Genomic DNA, 20258 nt, shown 5'->3' on the forward strand with positions numbered 1-20258 from the left:
CAAAACGCAAAGAAGGTACTGATGTGAGATTTAAAAATAGCTACAGCACTGGACCCAAGATTTAAGAATCTGAAGTGCTTTCCAGAATCTGAGATGGACAAGGTGTGGAGCATGCTTCTAGAAATCTTAAAAGAATAACACTCTCTGATGCAGAAACTACAGAACCCAAACCACCAAAAAAGAAAATCAATCTCTGCTGGTGACATCTGACTCAGACAATGAAAATGAACATGCGTCTGTCCTCACTGCTTTGGATTGTTATCAAGCAGAATCCATCATCGGCATGAAAGCATGTCCTCTGGATTGGTGGTTGAAGCATGAAGGGACATATGAATCTTTAGCGCATCTGGCATGTAAATATCTTGCAATGCCAGCTACAACAGTACCATGTGAACGCTTGTTCGCACTTTCAGGTGACATTGTAAACAAGAAGCAGGTAGCATTATCTCCTGAAAATTGTAACCAATCTTGTTTGCCTGAGTGATTGGCTGACCAAGAAGTAGTACTGAGTAGACTTGTAGGCTCTAAAGTTTTACATTGTTTTATTTTTAAATGCAGATTTTTTTTTACATAATTCTACATTTGTAAGTTCAACTTTATCATAAAGCGATTGCACTACAGTACTTGTTTGCAGTGAATTGAAGAAATTTTTTGTTTTTTACAGTGCAAATATTTGTAATAAAAATAAATATAAAGTGAGCACTGTACACTTTGCATTGTGTTGTAATTGAAATTAATATATTTGAAAATGTAATAAACATCCAAAAATATTTAAAATATTCCTGATGTCCGATTTGTGTCCATTTATTCTTTTACATATTGACTGTCCGGTTTGGCCAATGTATATGGCAGAGGGGCATTGCTGGCACATGGTGGCATATATCACATTAATAGATGTGCAGGTGAATGAGCCCTTGATGGTGTGTCTGAAGTGGTTGGGTCTTCTGATGGTGTTGCTGGAGTAGATATGGGGACAGAATAGGCAACGAGGTTTGCTACAGGGATTGGTTTCTAGGTTCGTGTTTCTGTGGGGTGTAGTTGCTGGTGAGTATTCTCTTCAGGTTGCTGGTATGTCTGTAAGCGAGGACTGGCCTGCCTCCCAAGGTCTATGAGAGTGGGGGATCATTTTCCATTCCAGGATAGGTTGTAGATCATTGATAATGTGCTGGAGAGGTTTTAGGTGGGGGCTGTATGTGATGGCCAGTGGTGTTCTGTTATTTTCCTCCTTGGGCCTGTCCTGTAGTAGGTGATTTCTGGGTACCCGTCTCGCTCTGTCATGTGTTCCTCACTTCCCCGGGTGGGGATTGTAGTTTTAAGAATGCTTGATAAAGATCTTGTAGGTGTTTGTCTCTGTCTGAGGGAATAAAATAAATGGTTTTCTATTGTTGTTTAACAGCACGATTAATCACAATTTTTTAAACTCGCATGATAGCCCTACTTTAAGCACATGAGGAGTTCCACTGGCTACCAAAAGTCGAGTCAGACTTCTCATGTTCTTAGTTACACACGTGCTTAAGCACTTTGCTGTATCAGGGCCCATGTGGATGCTACTGGCAGGGTTGCCAATTTTAGTTAGACACATTCCTGAAGGTATCATCACATGACATAATGTTCAATTAAAAAGCAATCTTTAATTCCTGGAGACTCCAGGCCACTCTTGGAGGGTTGGCAACCCTAACTACTGGAATTGAAGTTACTCCTTTTTTCCACTAGGCAATATGCACTTTCCAAACTGGACTGTTGTCAGAGCTACTGAATTCACATTTTCCGGATCATCGTTTGTGCCTGTCTGTCACTGTTACTCTGGAGGAAGATATTAATCCTGGAACAAATAGAAAACCACCTGTAGAGTTATACAGCACTTGCATGTGCACATACACATGAGCTTAAATAGGAAGCCGTGAGTTTCTGTTCTTGGTCAGGGATTGTGTGGGAGCTAGTGAAATTATGGTGTGGGAAATTTGCAACACAAACTAGTTCTGTGGGGCGAGGGTTTAGCCATCATTAAAACTCCTACTCTTAAATTGTGTCAGATTCACAGTTAAGGTTCTACGTTAAAACAAGCAACTGCTTTTTAGCAAGGACTAAATTCATCTCCTCTGTTAAGAGGGAGCTGTTCAAACTGGCTTCAGTGAAATAGCACCCTCCTAAGTGTTTATTATCTGCACTTACCCTGGCGGCTGGCAGCTCTGACCACAAAGACCACAAAAGGTAATCAGATATTATGCTTCAAGACATAAGCTGTTTACCACAAGGACAGAAAAGAACCCAGCTAACCTTCCTTCTGGATCAGTTTTTCAGAGTCATGTACGTAATGGATTTTTTATTCCCTTCCTTCTGAATCATCAGGTACTGGGCATTGCTGGGGCAGATTCTCAGCTTGAAGTCAGTGGAGCTGTGCCAGTTTATCTCAGGTAAGCATCTGCCCCTTTGGCTGTAGTATGGCAAATCCTCTGTTCTAAGTGGCTAGAAAGGTTTGGAGCCACCTGTGCAAACTGCTTTACAGAGACACATGAAACTGTTCTCAGATTGATGCTGGTGCTTGTGGGGCAAGGCGCCTCTTTACTTACCCTTGCTGTGTTAAGTAGTATAGTGATTAAACAATGTACAAAACTGGAGAAGAGCCTTTGAAAGCTCGTTAAGCAACCTTAATTATTCAATCCAAATATCAAATAGAATTATGGACTTCCCCTTGAGTTTGGAGGGGGAAGAATGTCAATGCAGAGTTATTTCCCACAGTGTATTTTCTAGTGCAGAGGTCCCAGAACCATGGTCTGGGAAGCCTGCTGGAGAGCTGACTGGTCAAATGGTGCTGGCTCATCTTCCTGCTTTCCAGCTGCTAAATTACTCTAAAGGACAGCTGAACATATTTATTACATTTTCGGTGTGACTTCTATAAGTATTCATTCATTGTAGGTACAACAGTAATGTGACCAAATGGGAGGGAAGGTGAGGCTGTGTGAGATTGTGAATGGGAGGGGGTTGACCAGGGTTTCCACCTTTTTTCCTGTGGTGATTGTGTTCAGTATGATTGGATGGGAACGTAAGTGCAGGAAATGGAAGACATTTGTAGACGTTTTGTTGGGAGGGAGAGGTTGTAGGTTTTATTGGTGTGTGGGCGCATGTGCTGGGATGGGGATCTGTAGTCTCTGATCAGATTTCAGGTACAGCAAATGCTCTTGAAAGCTGTGTTAACAAGTGTGGTCCTGCAGATGGATCCAACAAGACTTGGTATATTGATTTTAGGCTCTTAGAATGTAGGTGACTAACAAAGTTCAGGTGCTATGCTATCCTTATTTAAGGGGGTATATATTTAACTTACTCGCTGTTTTCCTGCTGCATAATACTAGGTCATTTCAACCAAATGATAAGGCTGAACATGATGAAATTACAGGGCGGTGATCAGAGAGGTTTTTGGAGGAAAATCTCTTCGGTGCTAAGGTTGGAATGTTTAGCTCTGCGTGGGAAGAGCAAGTTCTGAAGTGAGTTCTTTCCACAGACACTGTGGCACTTCATTTCACTGATTGTTGAAAGTACGGGGCACATGACCAGTCAGTCCCTTTGACCTCACCGCTGACTAGGGGCTGTCCCTGTAAAAGCTGTAAGCAAGCAGCTGGCCATGAAGTACAGTATTAGCATGGGTGCTCACTCTAGGGATCAAGTATATTACTTTGTTGTATTTAGCAACATTTAGAAGCTCCAACTAAGATCACGAGCCCATTGTGTTAGGCACTGTACGTAAACATAGTAAGAGACAGTCCATTCTGGGAAGAGTTTATAATGTAAATAGGATGGACATAGGAAGTAACATTACCTGATTTTTACAGGAGGGGAAGAGGCACGGAGACATTGTGACATAAGAGGCGTCTTTGGCAAATCCAGAATCTGGACCCAGATATCCTGGGTTCTAGTCTAGGGCCTTAAATACCAGACAGCTATTCCATTTAGAAAGATAAATTCTGCCTTGGAATTCTGAAACATATGCATCTTGCAGTAGGTTCTCTTTGGTCCGAGTCTGACATTCTTTGTGATACAGCCGATGCTGCCACGTATCATTTTGAATATTTCTGTCCAAACCCTTGGAAACAAGATTTCTGCCAGTACTGACAGTGTGGCATCCATTAGGAGATGTAGATTACAATTAAAGTCACCACATCGAGTCCTGCAGTGGTCCACACTGTGTTTCACTGAATAGTAATACGCAAGCATCAGAAAGTTTGGAATAACAGTAATTATCCTCTGCACTTACATTGCGCCTTGCATCTGTGGATTTTGCACTGTTTTACTAAGAGAGTTAAGTATTATGATCTCTGATGCACATATGTGGAAACCTCAGTTACCAGGTTAATTAACATTTTTAAGCCATAAGCAGAGGAAAATCACAAGGTTTTTGACTTAGCTTGTGTTATTGCTGATATTTATAGGTAATTGTTCGTTTTCTTTCATACTTATTAATCTTGTAAGGAACTAGAAATTTTCGCACTAGATTTGGCAAGCCCTGCATAGGTGCTTAATAGGGACCGGCAGAACTCATCTCCCACCTCTGTAAGTAGAAACCACATTCTTGGTCCTGCACTCCCAAACTGGGCTTGTCAAATTCTGATAGGTGCTATATATCTCAAAGTGGAAGGGCATCTGTCACTGAGCACATAAGGCTGCAAGCTGGGACTCAGGAGACCTGGGTTCTGTTATCTCTGCTACTGACTCTCAGTGATTTTAGGGAAATCTGTTCCTTAGTCTTCCCATCTGTGACATGAGGTTAAAGATACTTGCTCCCCTATTAATGAAAAACACTATACAAGTGTTAAATATTACAACATTCTTTATAATGGGGCAGGCAGGCTGTGGCACCAGCCCCTTCCATGCTGGCCATTGGAGCAGGGGCAGTTCATGCTGGTGTGCACTTTCCAGCAGTCCCAGGATGCAGTCCAGCCCAGTAAGCTGCACCCGTGATCCAGAGCCAGTTTTGAGTCTATATTGAGAAGGGAACAAATCAAACTTGAAGGAAGTAAATATATTTGGTGGAAACCCATGTATATAGTTATTCTATTACCTGTTAATTTCAAAGCTGTTTGTGAATTTCCTTTCTCTCCTTTCACCTGCCCTGCCCTCCCATTGTTTAAAGGGTGAAAGGCAGGAATATAACAGCCCTTCATGTTTCCTTTTAAACAGTTACTGCAAATTCCAAATTCTGTGTAATGGTAAACACTTGAGAATCAAAAATTATTGTAGTGAGAACTACATCTGTAGAGATACTTGGTAGAATTCTGGGATGGCAAGTCAGTTCCATTTCCATTCATACCGCAGTAACCAAGCCCAAGCATCAAATCAAGTATAAAAACATTAACAACTTATAAAAGCAGTGTTCATAAGAACAGCTTCCCAAACCATGCACACGCCACCATAATAGCCATATTTTATTAGCAGTGGAAGGAGGTGCCGGGTCACAAGGGCTTGGTAACTGAAAGCGTATACTGTTCCTCTACTATGAGGGCATGTTCTAATAACTGCAGCTGCTACTGGATTAATTACAATTGAGACCATTAAATGCCCAAAGAGAGTATGGAGAGAGAGAGAGGTGGAAAGGACACAATAGATAGCAAAATTGCAATGCTTAATAGGACAGTGAGAAATTATAGGCTTCATGATGTGATCTGTTGTGGGTGTTATTAAAAATTCAGCATTTGTTAACCGTCTCTACACAGCTATGCAAGTAATCCCAATAAACTCAAATGGTGCTACTCATATGCATTCATTTAACCATGTGTATGAATCTTTGCAGCGTCGGGACATTAGGTTGTGAAAACACATAGGGGCAAGGACTGAACTTTAATTTAACCCATCTATTTATATGGCCTCCTCCATGGTAGATGTCAGAATTATCTAATTTTGTGAAAATTACAGATACAGGCATAAATATACTGGCACATAAAGAGAAGGGAGAACCAGTGATGACAAGGCCAATTCAGTCAGGGTGGCTGTGGTCCACTCCCAGTAATTGAGGAGAAGGTGTCAACACCAAGAGAGGGAAAATTGCTTTTGTAGTGAGCCAGCCACCCCCAGTCCCTATTCAAGCCCAAATTAATGGTGTTAAGTTTGCAAATGGATTGTAGCTCTGCAGTTTCTCTTTGAAGTCTATTTTTGAAGTTTGTTTGTTGAAGGATGGCTACTATTATAGAATATCCAGGGAGATTGAAGTGTTCTCCTGCTGGCTTTTGTATGTTACTGTTCCTGATGTCTGATTTGTGTCCATTTATTCTTTTACGTAGAGACTGTCCGGTTTGCCAGTGTACATAGCAGAGGGGCATTGCTGGCACATGATGGAATATATCATATTAGTAGATGTGCAGGTGAATGAGCCCTTGATGGTGTGTCTGAAGTGGGTGGGTCCTCCGATGTCGCTAGAGTAGATATGGGGCAAAGTAGGCATGGGTTTTGTTGCAGGGATTGGTTCCTGGCTCAGTGTTTCTGTGGTGTGGTGTGTAGTTGCTGGTGAGTATTTGCTTCAGGATGGGGGGTTGTCTGTAAGGGAAGACTGGCCTGTCTCCCAAGGTCTGTGAGAGTGAGGGATCGTTTTCCAGGATAGGTTGTAGATCGCTGATGGTGTGCTGGAGAGGTTTTAGGTGGGGGCTATACGTGACGGACAGTGGTGTTCTGTTGTTTTCCTCATTGGGCCTGTCCTGTTAGTAGGTGATTTCTGGGTATCCGTCTCACTCTGTCAATCTGTTTCCTCACTTCCCCAGGTGGGTATTGTAGTTTTAAGAATGCTTGATAAAGATCTTGTAGGTGTTTGTCTCTGTCTGAGTAAATGCGGTTGTATCTTAGGGCTTGTCTGTAGACAATGAATCGTGTGATGTGTCCTAGATGGAAGCTGGAGGCATGTGGGTAACTATAGTGGTCAGGAGGTTTCCAGTATAGGGTAGTGGTTATGTGACCATCACTTATTTGCACTGTAGTGTCCAAGAAGTGGATCCTTTTTGCGGACTGGTCCAGGCTGAGGTGGTTGGTGGGGTGGAAATAGTTCCAAGTGGAATTCTTTAAGGGCCTCCTTCCCGTGGGTCCATATGATGAAGACATCATGAATATAGTGCAAGTAGAGAAGGGATGCTAGGGGGCAAAAGCTGAGGAAGCATTGTTCTAAGTCAGCCATAAAAGTGTTGGCATACTGTGGGGCCATGCAGGTACCCATAGTAGTGACACTGACTTGAAGGTATACATTGTCCCTTAATCTGAAATGGTTGTGGGTGTGGACAAAGTTACAAAGCTTAGCCACCAGGTGTGCCATGGCCTCATCAGAGATACTGTTCCTAACAGTTTGTAGTCAATCCTCATGTGGAATATTGGTGTAAAGAGCTTCTACATCCATGGTGGCCAGGATGGTGTTTTCAGGAAGAACACCAATGAGTTATAGTTTCCTCAGGAAGTTGGTGGTGTCTCGAAGATAGCTGGGAGCGCTGGTAGCATATGGTCTGAGGAGAGTCCAAATAGCCAGATAATCCTGCTGTAAAAGTGCCAATGCCTGAGCTGATGGGGCATCCAGGATTTCCAGGTTTATGCATCTTGGGTAGCAGACAGAATACCTCTGATTGGGGCTCTAAGAGTGCGTCTGTGCAGATTTTTTCTTGTGCTGTAGCGAAGAGTTGTTGAACAGATGGTGTAGTTTCTTTTGGTTCTCCTCAGTAGGATCGGAGGATGGTGGCCAGCAGAATTGGTTTTGGAGAATTGCCTGGCAGCCTCCTGTTCATAATCCAACCTGTTCATGATGACGACAGCAGCAAACTTCCTGCTACACCAGGGACTTAGAACAACGCTTCCTCAGCTCTGTTGTGCTAGGTGCTGTACAAAGGCAAAACAAAAAGATGGCCCCTTCTACTCTAGAGAGTTTACAGTCAGAATAAATGAATTTATTGTCTCTTTGTTGGGCCGTATCTTGCTTACCTGATGTTTTCTAGCTATACTCCAGTCACATCCAATTTCTTAATACTGTATATTTGTATTTGGTCATTATTTGCCTTGGATTTATGTAGTGTTTTCCCCCTTGTTTCTTCAGTAATCCACAGGGAGTGTAGGCTAATTAGGCTTTTGTATCAGGGTTTTGCATGTCATTTTTGAAACCCTGCTGCTCCCATTGTGCATGGGTTAGTAGTGGATCTGGTGGGCTACAGGACTGAGGACCTGATTTTACAAACACCTTTGAGTAACTTTAGTCAATGGGATTACTCACATAAGTAAAGTTAATCATGTGGGTATTTGCAGGATTGGGTCCATAGTAGATAAAATACTGGAGTTCCTTGTACATTCCTTAGTATTTTGTTCTACATATTGTGGCCCTATTTTGGATCTTCTATCACTGGTCTCCTGATTTTATACTGGTCTAAATAAGAGCAGACTCAAATCTTGTGTCATTTATATGAATTAATTTAATTCTCCACAGATCAACAGATTATCAAATATTTTTTGTGGGAGGGTTCTTGTGGTCTCTTACACTGGGCATGATTCTACAACGTGCAACTAATGGGATAAGTCAGTAAAGTCAATTTTCCCATTTTTTTCCTTGCACAAATCGAATTGAATGCACATTATTGCTTCCAAATCTGATTTTGGTTTACATGGCAAACGCTTCTAAACATTTGGAAAAGCTTATTTCCAGTCAGCACTTTGATGAAGTGTTGATTTTTTTGTTGTCATGTAAGGATTTAAAGTTAGCCTTCCAACAGCTATGAAGGAAGGGAAAAATGCAGGGTGAAAAAAACCCTGTAATCCCTTAATGAAAATAACTTTGAACCAAATCTGAACTCCGCTGGCTTCAGTGGGATTTATACTATGGGAAATGCCTGCAGAATCTGGCCCTGAAACCGCAGACAGCTTTCTTTCACTGGATGGATTAATCTTCCAGTGTTTATATTTTATGTATAGGCATATACTGGCTGCCAAGTAGTCACACAAATTGTGGAGGAGCATAAAATAAAAAACATTTGAATCTGCCTGCTCCCAAACCCTCTCCCCACAAGACATGTAGAGGGGCCAGAGGTGCGGTCTGTGCATTTGTATGTATGCCTAGTCTGGCAGTGGCAATGTTGTACCTTTTACTGTTGTTGCCAGGAGCTCAAATAATCTGGGTGGAAGGGGTGTGTGTGTCTGACGTGGGTGGGGAGGAAGAGAGGGGATGTTGCTGGTCAGAACCTGCATGCATGATTGATCTCCACACATATTTGTGTGCCAATTTTAGGGCCCTTTTGCCAATGGATTAGGATTTCCTTTGTGATTCTTGTTACCTACACAGTTTAATACAGGCACAACCATGTCTGCTGTATGAATCTCTGTTGCCTGATCTACACTATAGATGAGTCAGGAATTTTCCCTGTGTTGAGTCTCGTTCCCTGTGATGTCGTTACACTGATATAGATACGTGTGTCGTTTTTTGAGTGTAATTCAAATTGCACAATTTTACTTAAAAGTATATAAATAAATGGCATGATATGTTTTAGTCTTTAGCTGCTGAGACAACCTCTCCCTCCCCTCCCCCCTTGTATAACCAGGAAAAATGTATTCAGGACAGCGCTTTGTTTTTCTTATTTGATAGGTTTGCTGCATTTAGATGTTTCAAACAGAGAATGCATTTTAGCTTGTGAAACCTTGTGGTTTGCAAATAGGAATCTGGTGATGCTATAAATGTGCACTTACACACACACTCGTGGGCCAAATTCTTTCCTGCTTTAACTCCATTACATCCTGGAATTACGCCAGGGATGAATGTAGCTCCTTGAACAGATAGGGAGGCAGGAGGCCGAACTTGAAAGGTGTATAAAGTACTTGATCCAAAGCCCCTTAAGGTCAACATGTATTTCTGTTGGCTTCCTTGGGCTTTGAATCAGGCCAGTAGAGTACTCAAGACAGAGAATGGCGTTTGGAACAGCAGAGGAGAGCGTTAGGGCTGGCGATGAGAAATTTTCGAGTATATTGCCAACTCTGGTGCCAGTGGAGGCTCACTGTGTGACAGAGGCTAGACAAGTCACTTTGCCCTGCTCTAATTCCTTCCTCAGTCAAATGGGGATAATACTGGGCTGCCTCACAGGGGCGTGATGAGGCTTAGTGAATGATTGTAGTGTGTTGTGACATCATTGTAGGAAAGGTATGTGTATAAACACTATGTGTATTCATAAGCACAATGTATCCTCTTTTTATTGACTGCAATTACAACTCAGTCGAATTGTACAATTTTAATTAACAGTGTTTACACAAATGGCATGATATGTTTTTGTCCTTAGTCACTCAGACAATATGTTTGTACATGGATTTCTTTGTGGTGACTGGGTGGTTAAGAAGTGTTTTATACTCCTTTGTGACCTTTATCCGTCTGATATTCTCACTAAAAGCTGCTTCAGAGTTTGTCCAAATCCCATATTTGAGTGGTAGATGCAGTGAGAGCAGCCTCTGTTTCCATAGTGCCACTGGTGAAGCTGGTAGGGATCCCACCTCTTCTTCGTGAGATCTCAGCATATGCTTATCAAACACTAATAGAGTTAGTGTCATCACCGATAACACTTTGTCAACATGCAAGGGGAGTTCACTGAACTGAATTATTCCTCAGATCCAAATCTACCCCTTGGGTAGCTGATGGTAACTGAGATGCATCTCTTTCAAAGGATATTGCTCTTAAAAATAATAGACCCGGTTCTGCTGCTGCTGACACTAATGTAAATTGGGAGTAACAGTGACATCAATGCAGTTACAATGGTATAAGCGAGAGGAAAGCCAGGCTCAAAATGGCTTACGTAATCTGTTACCAATAATACTTCAGACTATTAAAACTGAGAACTCCTCCTCAGCAGATGGAAACTGGCCTTGCACTATTAACAGTAAACAGAGCCAGACTGATTTACACCAGCTGGGAATAGGACTTTAAAATTTTTTTTAATGTTACTTTTTGTGCTTCAAGCTGCCGGAAATTAGACTGAGGGGTTTGTTTCCCTTTGTTTATAGTGTCAGATTCTGAAGCACCAACAAGTTTTTATTTTGTTTGTATTCCCAACACTGTAGAGGGGATGTTGAACCTGCCATCACGAAGTACCAGTGTAGTTCAATAGTGGCTGAAATATGTTGCCATTTAATGGCTGTTGGGTAGCCTGTGTGAAATGGCTTGGTGGTCTCACTCCAATTTCATGTTGTACCTCACTCCTAACCCCCACCCCTACTAGCAGCCTTTGATGGCAGTCTGAGCAGTGACACTGGAGGTTTTTAGGCTTGGACTGAGCCTAGAGACTCTGGCTGGGATTTTCAAATTAAACCTAAAAGTGTTGCACGTCTCCATAAATCCCATTGACTTCCATTGCAAGTTGGGTGCCTCACTCCATAGACTCCTTTGGAAATCCCAGCCTAAACTATCCACTCATCCATGGGACCATCCCTACAGGCTGGAGTTGAGGCAACCTGGCAAGCAGTGTGGGGTGGCTTACACTGCTCCTTCCTTGCCTGTAAACAATATGAAAGCTTCATTCTCCTGGGCTGTTAAGGTTTTGCCTTTCATGAGCACTCAGTTTAAAAAAGTTAAATTCTGGAAACCGAATGGAGTTGGTTGCTTTAACGAGGGGAAAGGGAATGTAACAAAACTGGGAAAGCTGGCTGTTTCACAAGAGGAAAACGCTCTCCTTTCTGTGCTGCTGTTTGGGTCAAGAGGCTGTTTAATAAGCTGGCAGAAACCCACAGCAGGCAGGGCTCACAGAATTATCTCAGATGAGTTGGGTCACCACAGATCCCGTGGAAGTCAGATGATGCTCTTTCCCATGCACTTCCACATGAGGGAGGAAAAAAGAGAGAAAATGAGTCTTTTTAGTGAAAATAGCGTTTTCTGCCTTTTGCACATTCCTTGCTTCAGTCACATTTAGCAGAGATCAAAATCACCTTTCGCTGAACATGGACCACGAATCTGACATGCGGAGTCTGGCCTTGCAAAGGCAGTGAATAGTTATACTTTTTAACATTGAATCAAGGGGCAGGGAGATGAATGAAGAACCACCTGGGTTTATATCACATAATACTGAGCACTAAATTCTGCGCTTTGGACATGTGCAGGCATCTCTCGCATGTTTAAATACTGCCTTTAGCTATTCATATACAGTTTCCTCCTGCAGCATGCGTGTATCTGAGGGCAGAGTTTGGCCCATTGAGTTTAGTGGGAGTTGTGTAAGTTGGAGTGGAGTTTGGCTTAGTGGGAATCAGAAATGCATTTCCAAGGGCAGAATTTAACTGTAGCTCTTGATATATAGAAGACTTCCGAAGATCAGAGATGACAGGTACAGATGAATTTTCTTTCTGTCAATGCTGAATAATTTGGACCTTTTTCTCCACTCCGCTACACCAGTTTTACACCAATGTAAATTCACTGATTTTGCTACTTGTGCACCTGTTTTACTACATGGAATACAAAGGTGTCGTCAGAAAAATTCCTCTAATGTCTCTCATAGAAATATAAGCCCGTTGAGAATTATCTCAGCTCATGTCCCAGCCTGATTTTTTCAGCCTGTATTTTAAATAGATCAAGAGCCTCATCCTGCTCTTGTTGAAGTCAGTGGCCAAACTCCTATTGCTGTGAGTGAGATCAGGACCAGGCCTGAGGTTTGTAAAGCATTTTAAATATGAGTAGTTGCTTAGTAGTGTATGTAACAGATCAGAAAGGAAAACTGAATATTGGAATGGAAATGCCCTGGGCGTTTATGTGGGTGTAATATAATAACCTGAGTTGGAATGAGCTAGGACGCCAGGGTTTAGCACATCTACTCTTGCAGAAAGCACAATGGGCTCCTTGAAGTGGTTGTAACCTTGATTTTGCTTTTCACCCAAAAGTTGGCGCACATCTGGTAGCACGTCACTCCCTAACTTTGTGCTGGGATACTGGCTCAGTGCTGGCTCAGAGGGGAGCATGTCATCAAATGAATTATTAATGCAACTTCCCACAGCACTTGACTCTTCCTTGAGAGTCTCCCATCCAAATATCGACACAGCCCAATGCTGCTTAGCATGGGTGAGCTGCAGCTGATGTGGCTTAGCATCATTAAACTCTCTTGGGAAGCTGTTTTCTAAACTTCCATAGCTTTGTCCTTAGCTAAAGAGTTACAAAGCCAGTTGCATTTAGCTTTCTTTTTTCCTTATCCTGCCTGGAGGCTTATCTGGGTCTTGATTTAACATCGCTTCAAGAAGTGTGTTGAGCATGAAACCTGGACAGTTTTATCCATCACTCTCCACTGACTTGGATGCCACTGGGAAACTGTCTGTCAACCCATGATCCATGTATCATAGGCTCTTAGGACTGGAAGGGGCCTCCAGAAGTCCTCTAGTCCAGTCCCCTGCAGGACTAAGTATTATCTAGACTATTCCTGACAGGTGTTTGTCTAACCTGCTCTTAAAAATCTCCAGTGATGGAGATTCCATGATCTTCCTAGGCAATTTATTCCAGTGCTTAACCACCCTGACAGGAAGTTTTTCCTAATGTCCAACCTAAACCACCCTTGCTGCAGTTTAAGCCCATTTCTGCTTCTCCTATCCTCAGAGGTTATGAAGAACTATTCTTCTTCCTCTTTGTAACAACCTTTTATGTACTTGAAAACTGTTATCATGTTCCCTCTGTCTTCTCTTTTTCAGACTAAACTTTTTTCAATCTTCCCTCATAATTCATGTTTTCTAGACTTTTAGTAATTTTTGTTGCTCTTCTCTGGACTTTCTGCAATTTGTCCATATCTTTCCTGAAATGTGGCTCCCAGAACTGGACACAATACTCCAGTTGAGGCCTAATCAGTGTGGAGTAGAGTGGAAGAATTACTTCTCATGTCTTGCTTACAATACTCCTGATAATACATCCCAGAATGATGTTTGCTTTTTTTGCAATAGCATTACGCAATATTTAGCTTGTGATCCACTGTGACCCCCCCCAGATCCCTCTCCAGAGTACTCTTTCCTATGCAGTGATTTCCTATTTTGTATGCGTGCAACTGATTGTTCCTTCCTAAGTGGAGCACTTTGCATTTGTCCTTATTGAATTTCATCCTATTTACTTCAGACTATTTCTCCAGTTTGTCCAGATCATTTTGAGTTTTAATCCTATGCTCCAAAACACTTGCAACCCCATCAAGCTTGGTATCGTCTGCAAACTTTATAAGTGTACTCTCTATACCATTATCTAAATCATTGATGAAGATATTGAACAGAACCCCACTCATTATGCTCTTCCAGCATGACTGTGAACCATTTATAACTACTCTCTGGGAGTGGTTTCCAACCAGTTTAATATCCACCTTATAGTAGCTCCATCTAGGTTGCATTTTCCTAGTTTGTTTATGAGATGGCCATGCGAGACAGTATCAAAAGTTTTACGAAAGTCAAGATATATGATATACCACGTCTGCCGCGTCCCCCTTATCCACAAGGTTTGTTACCTTGTCAAAGAAAGCTATCAGGTTGGTTTGACAAGATTTGTTCTTGACAAATCCATGCTGATTGTTACTTATCACCTTATTATCTTCTAGATGTTTGCAAATCGATTGCTTAATTTGCTCCATTATCTTTCCGGGTACAGAAGTTAAGATGACTGGTCTGTAATTCCCCGGATTGTCCTTATTTCCCTTTTAATAGATGGGCACTATATTTGCCCTTTTCCAGTCTACTGGAATCTCTCCCATCTTCCCTGACTTTTCAGAGATAATCACTAATGGCTCAGATATCTCCTCGGTCAGCTTCTTGAATATTCTAGGATGCATTTCAGCAGAAGACATCTAATTTGTCTAAGTAATTTTTAACTTGTTCTTTCCTTATTTTAGCCTCTGATCCTACCTCATTTTCACTGGCCTTCACTATGTTAGATGTCGAATCACCACCAATCTTCTTGGTGAAAACCAAAACAAAGTCGTCATTAAACACCTCTGCCATTTCCACATTTTCTGTAATTTTTCCCTCCTCATTGAGTTAATGGGCCTACCCTGTCCTTGATCTTCCTCATGCTTCTAATATATTTGTAGAATGTTTTCTTGTTACTCTTTACATCTCTAGCTAGTTTGATCTCGTTTTGTGCCTTGGCCTTTCTAATTTTGTCCCTACATAGTTGTGTTATTTGTTTATATTCATCCTTTGTAATTTGATCTAGTTTCCACTTTCTGTAGGACTCTTTTTTGATTTTTAGATTATTGAAGATCTCCTGATTTAGCCAGGGTGGCCTCTTGCCTTACTTCCTGACTTTCCAACGCAGTGGGATAGTTCGCTCTTGTGTCCTTAATAATGTCTCTTTGAAAAACTGCCAACTGTCTTCAATTGTTTTTCCCTCTAGACTTGCTTCCCATGGGATCTTATTACCAACTCCCTGAGTTTGCTAAAATCTGCCTTCTTGATATCCATTGTCTTTATTTTGCTGTTCGCCCTCCTACCATTCCTTAGAATTGTGAACTGTATCATTTCATGATCTCTTTCACCCAAGCTGTCTTCCACTTTCAAATTCTCAACCATTTCCTCCCTATTTGTCAAAATCAAATCTAGAACAACCTCTCCCCTAGTAGCTTTCTCCACCTTCTGAAATAAAAAATTGTCTCCAATATATTCCAAGAACTTGTTGGATAATTTGTGCGCTGGTGTGTTATTTTCCCAACAGATGGCTGAGTAGTTGAAGTCTGCCATCACCACCAAGTCCTGTGCTTTGGATGATTTTGTTAGTTGTTAAAAAAAAAAAAGCCTTATCCACCTCTTCTTCGTGGTTGGTGGTCTGCAGTAGCCCACTACCATGACATCACCATTGTTTTTTATCCTTACCCAGAGACTTTTAACAAGTCTGTCTCCTATTTCCATCTTAACCTCAGTCCAAGTATATACATTTTTAATATATAAGGCAACACCTACTCCCTTTTTTCCCTGCCTAGCCTTCCTGAGCAAGCTGTACCCTTCTATATCAATATTCCAGTCATGGGTATTATCCCACCAAGTCTGTGACGCCAACTATGCCATAGTTGTTTATTTACTAGCATTTCAAGTTCTTCCTGCTTATTCCCCATACTTCTCACATTAAGATGTCTGTATAGACTCATAGACTCTAGGACTGGAAGGGACCTCGAGAGGTCATCGAGTCCAATCCCCTGCCCTCATGGCAGGACCAAATACTGTCTAGACCATCCCTAATAGACATTTATCTAACCTACTCTTAAATATCTCCAGAGATGGAGATTCCACAACTTCCCTAGGCAATCTATTCCAGTGTTTAACTACCCTGACAGTTAGGAACTTTTTCCTAATGTCCAACCTAAATCTCCCTTGCTGCAGTTTAAGCCCATTGCTTCTTGTTCTATCATTGGAGGCTAAGGTGAACAAGTTTTCTCCCTCCTCCTGATGACACCCTTTTAGATACCTGAAAACTGCTATCATGTCCCCTCTCAGTCTTCTCTTTTCCAAACTAAACAAACCCAGTTCCTTCAGCCTTCCTTCATAGGTCATGTTCTCAAGACCTTTAATCATTCTTGTTGCTCTTCTCTGGACCCTCTTCAATTTCTCCACATCTTTCTTGAAATGCGGTGCCCAGAACTGGACACAATACTCCAGTTGAGGCCTAACCAGCACAGAGTAGAGCGGAAGAATGACTTCTCGTGTCTTGTTTACAACACACCTGTTAATGCATCCCAGAATCACGTTTGCTTTTTTTGCAACAGTATCACACTGTTGACTCATATTAAGCTTGTGGTCCATGAGTCAACAGTGTGATACTGTATACAAGATACTGATTTGATTTCCTCCCCCAGTTCTGTCTTCTCTCCTTTATTCCTGCTATAACAGCCCATGCTCCTCCCAAATTCCAACCCTTCTCCCAAATCTCCATGTTTTTGACTTATCTGTGGGCTTTGGTCACCTGCCCCCTTCAAACCTGGTTTAGAGCCCTCCTCGCTAGGTTAATATCCAAATATGCTTTTCCCTTTCCTCAATAGGTGGACACCATCTCTGTTTAGCAGTCCTTCTTCCTGAAACAGCATCCTATGGTCAAGGAAGCTGAAACCCTCCTGGCGACATCATCTTTGCAGCCAGGCATTCACCTCCAGGATGCATCTGTCTCTGCCTGGGCCTCTACCCTTGACTGATAGGATTGAAGAGAACACCACCTGCGCTCCCAGCTCCCTCACCCTTACTCCCAGAGCCCTGTAGTCACTTGTGGGAGTGGTGGCTGTGATCCTCCCAGCCTTGGGGGTACATGGCTTCTCCTCATCCACTTTTGGGAATAATTCTTCATTGCTCGTTGCCAGGGCAACATATCAGTTTTCCATCACCATGGTGGGTGGGTTGGGAATAGGGGTGGAGCACTGCCTGCTGCCAGGAGTAACCAGCAACCAGTGTCCTCCCTGTGACTGAGAGAGATCCTCCTCTCCTAGTAGTTTAACAGCAGTCCTCTCTAGCTGGATAGCTCCCTCAGCCTTGGATGTCTCCATATGAATGTTCTCAAGGAATTCCTCGTGGGCACGGATGCTCCTCAGCCTAGCCACCTCCTCCTGTAGCTCTCCCACCTGCTTCCTGAGAGATTCCACCAGCAGGCACCTTTCACACTGGATGGTCCCCCCAGCCTGCCTGACCACAAACTCCACAAATCCACACCAAGATCTGGGTAGAGGCATCCATGGTCAGGCTGTCTGTCTGGATACAGGTGGAGGAGACAGGAGCAGTGTTGGCACTGGCGATGTGGCCGTTCCTAACCATAGGGATTATATTAGGACTCCCTCCCAAAAACGCCCTCTCAGACGGCCCTGTTTGTGGTCCCCTGTCCCCCTGCAGTGCAAGGATGTGCCAGCAGCAGCACAGGGGTGTGCCAGTGTTGCTTAGATGCTCTTGCTGACAAATTGGCAGGATGCCAATCTCTGACTATTTTTGTTTTCTTTATGGGTATAAATGTTCTATTATGGAGAGGATGCCTCGCATACCACGTTACTGTCTGTCGAGGTCTGTGTTGGTATCTTGTGTTGTTAGAAAGTTGGGGGAGGGTATTTCCTTTCTCCTCCTACCCAGTTGGCAAAAGCCTGGGAGGTAATTTTCAGAAGAATGTAGATTTAGTGCTTTGCACGTGTGGTCTAGCAGAATTTTTGTGTGTGTTTGTGTCTATGTCTTGAGGAAAACAGTGGAGCAGCATAATCCCCTAAAGAAAATTCAATAGAAGTTAATGGTACTAGATTTTTATAGTTCTATGCATATTTGAAACCTTTTATTGTATTTGAATAACACTCTGCATGAAGTGCCCCCTCTCTAGAGATTTAGTCGTAAAGCCCTTAGTTGTTTCTCAAGAAAAACTCCCATTAAACTAGCCACTAACCACCACATCAGCTGTTAGTATGCTTCATTTACTTATGATGATAATCCCTGGGCACACATACACAGAACACAGTTATGGAAGGAATAATTTCTCCCTCAGACAGACTAACTATGAAAACCATAAATGGTGTCCTGTCAGACCTATTCAGAAAACACACCACAAACTGTTGGGGACCAATATGTGTAGCATTCCCTTGTGGAGAAGTCCTATAGAATTTTCTAGAAAGTGACAATCTTTTCATAGATTATTTTTTTTAAACCACACTATAGAATTTAATAGAAAATTAAGACTGCTGTAGAGTTACACAGAAGAGTTCAAAGGAGCAATATAAAGGATGTTATTCTCTATTTATTCTACACATTTTAAGAATTATTTCTATACAGTTGTATAGATTTCATCCCATTAAATCCTATAGTATATGTACAATGATTAGGTTAACTAATTAAAAATACAGAGTTCAGCAAATACTGGAAAAACATACTTGTAATCTATAAACACAGAAAGGAGAGTGTGGATTTATAATTAAGATATTGTATCAATACTGTGTGTTGTTTATGAACAATTAGACACCACAGCTGAGATGCAGTATGACTCTTGGTTACATTTATAAATAAAGGAGACTTGATCACTGTAAAATTAAGCGCAACTAAAAGGGATGTTCCCAAATTATGGATGCAATAAGAGCCTGAGAATGTATTATAAATGACATGTTTTGTTCCCCTTTTGCAGGTGACTAGTGATTTTGAGGGCCTCAGGATTTGGGTGCTCAACTTGAGACATTTTAAAGTGGCCGGGTATTTAGGGCATGCTGAAGATCAGACCCTTTTAAGGGTTCTCACAATGGGCACTAAAAAATGGAGGCACTCAAAATACCTGGTCACTTTTGAAAATTTTGGGTGATCTCTTTTGGAAATTTGCTTTTCAGCTCCCTAAAAATATGTTTCTCGTGGTTGTGAGTGTGATGATAAAACAGTAGCAAATTGATAAGGCCAGAACTGGGCTTAACACTAACATACCTTTCCATGTCTTTAGGAACATGAGGTCTTCTGGGCTTTCAAGAGGAAGAACTGGTGGACTGCATAGACATTAACAACAATTTGTGTGACGAGAGTGGGACCTGCGACAGGAAAGTCTTCGCTTTGGATATATACGTTAAATCTTCACCAGTTGCTAGAGGGCAGAAAATTACCAGACATGTCCATAGCCCTCAAGCAAGTTTTTAATAAGGACAAGACCTTCCGTCCCAAACGCAAATTTGAACCTGGGACCCAGAGGTTTGAGCTCCATAAACGAGCACAGGCCTCGCTGAACTCAGGAGTGGACCTGAAAGCAGCTGTGCAGCTTCCCAATGGAGAAGACCTAAATGATTGGGTGGCAGTTCACGTGGTTGACTTTTTCAACAGGATCAACCTGATCTATGGAACTATCTGTGAGTTCTGCACAGAGAGGACCTGCCCGGTGATGTCTGGGGGCCCTAAGTATGAGTACCGGTGGCAGGATGACTTGAAGTACAAGAAGCCCACTGCACTGCCAGCACCCCAGTATATGAACCTTCTCATGGACTGGATCGAGGTGCAAATCAACAATGAGGACATATTCCCTACTAGTGTGGGTGAGTCCAAGCAAAGCCTAGAACCACAAACCGTATTTCACTCTGTGTGCCTGGAATGCTCCATTTCTTTTCCTAATAGTAATGGCTCTTGAATTCAGAGTGTTAGACACTGGAGTGCTGCTGAGGAGGTGTCAGGCATTCCACAGGAGTAGCATGTCAAAAGATGAAGTTAGCTTGCTTTTTAAAAAAAAAATATTTAAAATCTTTTCCGCCTAGCCACTCATCCCTGGTAAGCCACTTAGCTTAATTATTTAGGGGTGGCAACAGCAAAGGCAGCAATACCCTAGTAACCTATCTGAACCTTCCCTCCCTTGCACCTTAAGTAGCCAT

At 42.2% G+C, this 20258-nt stretch overlaps 1 protein-coding gene across 4 annotated transcripts in view; it reads left to right on the forward strand.

Annotated features, from left to right (window-relative positions):
* The window catches only part of MOB3B (MOB kinase activator 3B), a 158648-nt gene that overhangs the window by 42887 nt on the left and 95503 nt on the right, over positions 1-20258 (forward strand). For all 4 annotated transcript variants that reach the window (XM_030567647.1, XM_030567648.1, XM_030567650.1 and 1 more), the window contains one exon: positions 19349-19928. In XM_030567647.1, the coding sequence (XP_030423507.1) occupies positions 19511-19928 (418 nt within the window). In that variant the 5' untranslated portion in view covers positions 19349-19510. The remainder of the gene's footprint in view (positions 1-19348; positions 19929-20258) is intronic.

Source organism: Gopherus evgoodei, chromosome 6, assembly GCF_007399415.2.
Source record: "Gopherus evgoodei ecotype Sinaloan lineage chromosome 6, rGopEvg1_v1.p, whole genome shotgun sequence".
Classification (NCBI taxonomy): domain Eukaryota; kingdom Metazoa; phylum Chordata; order Testudines; family Testudinidae; genus Gopherus; species Gopherus evgoodei.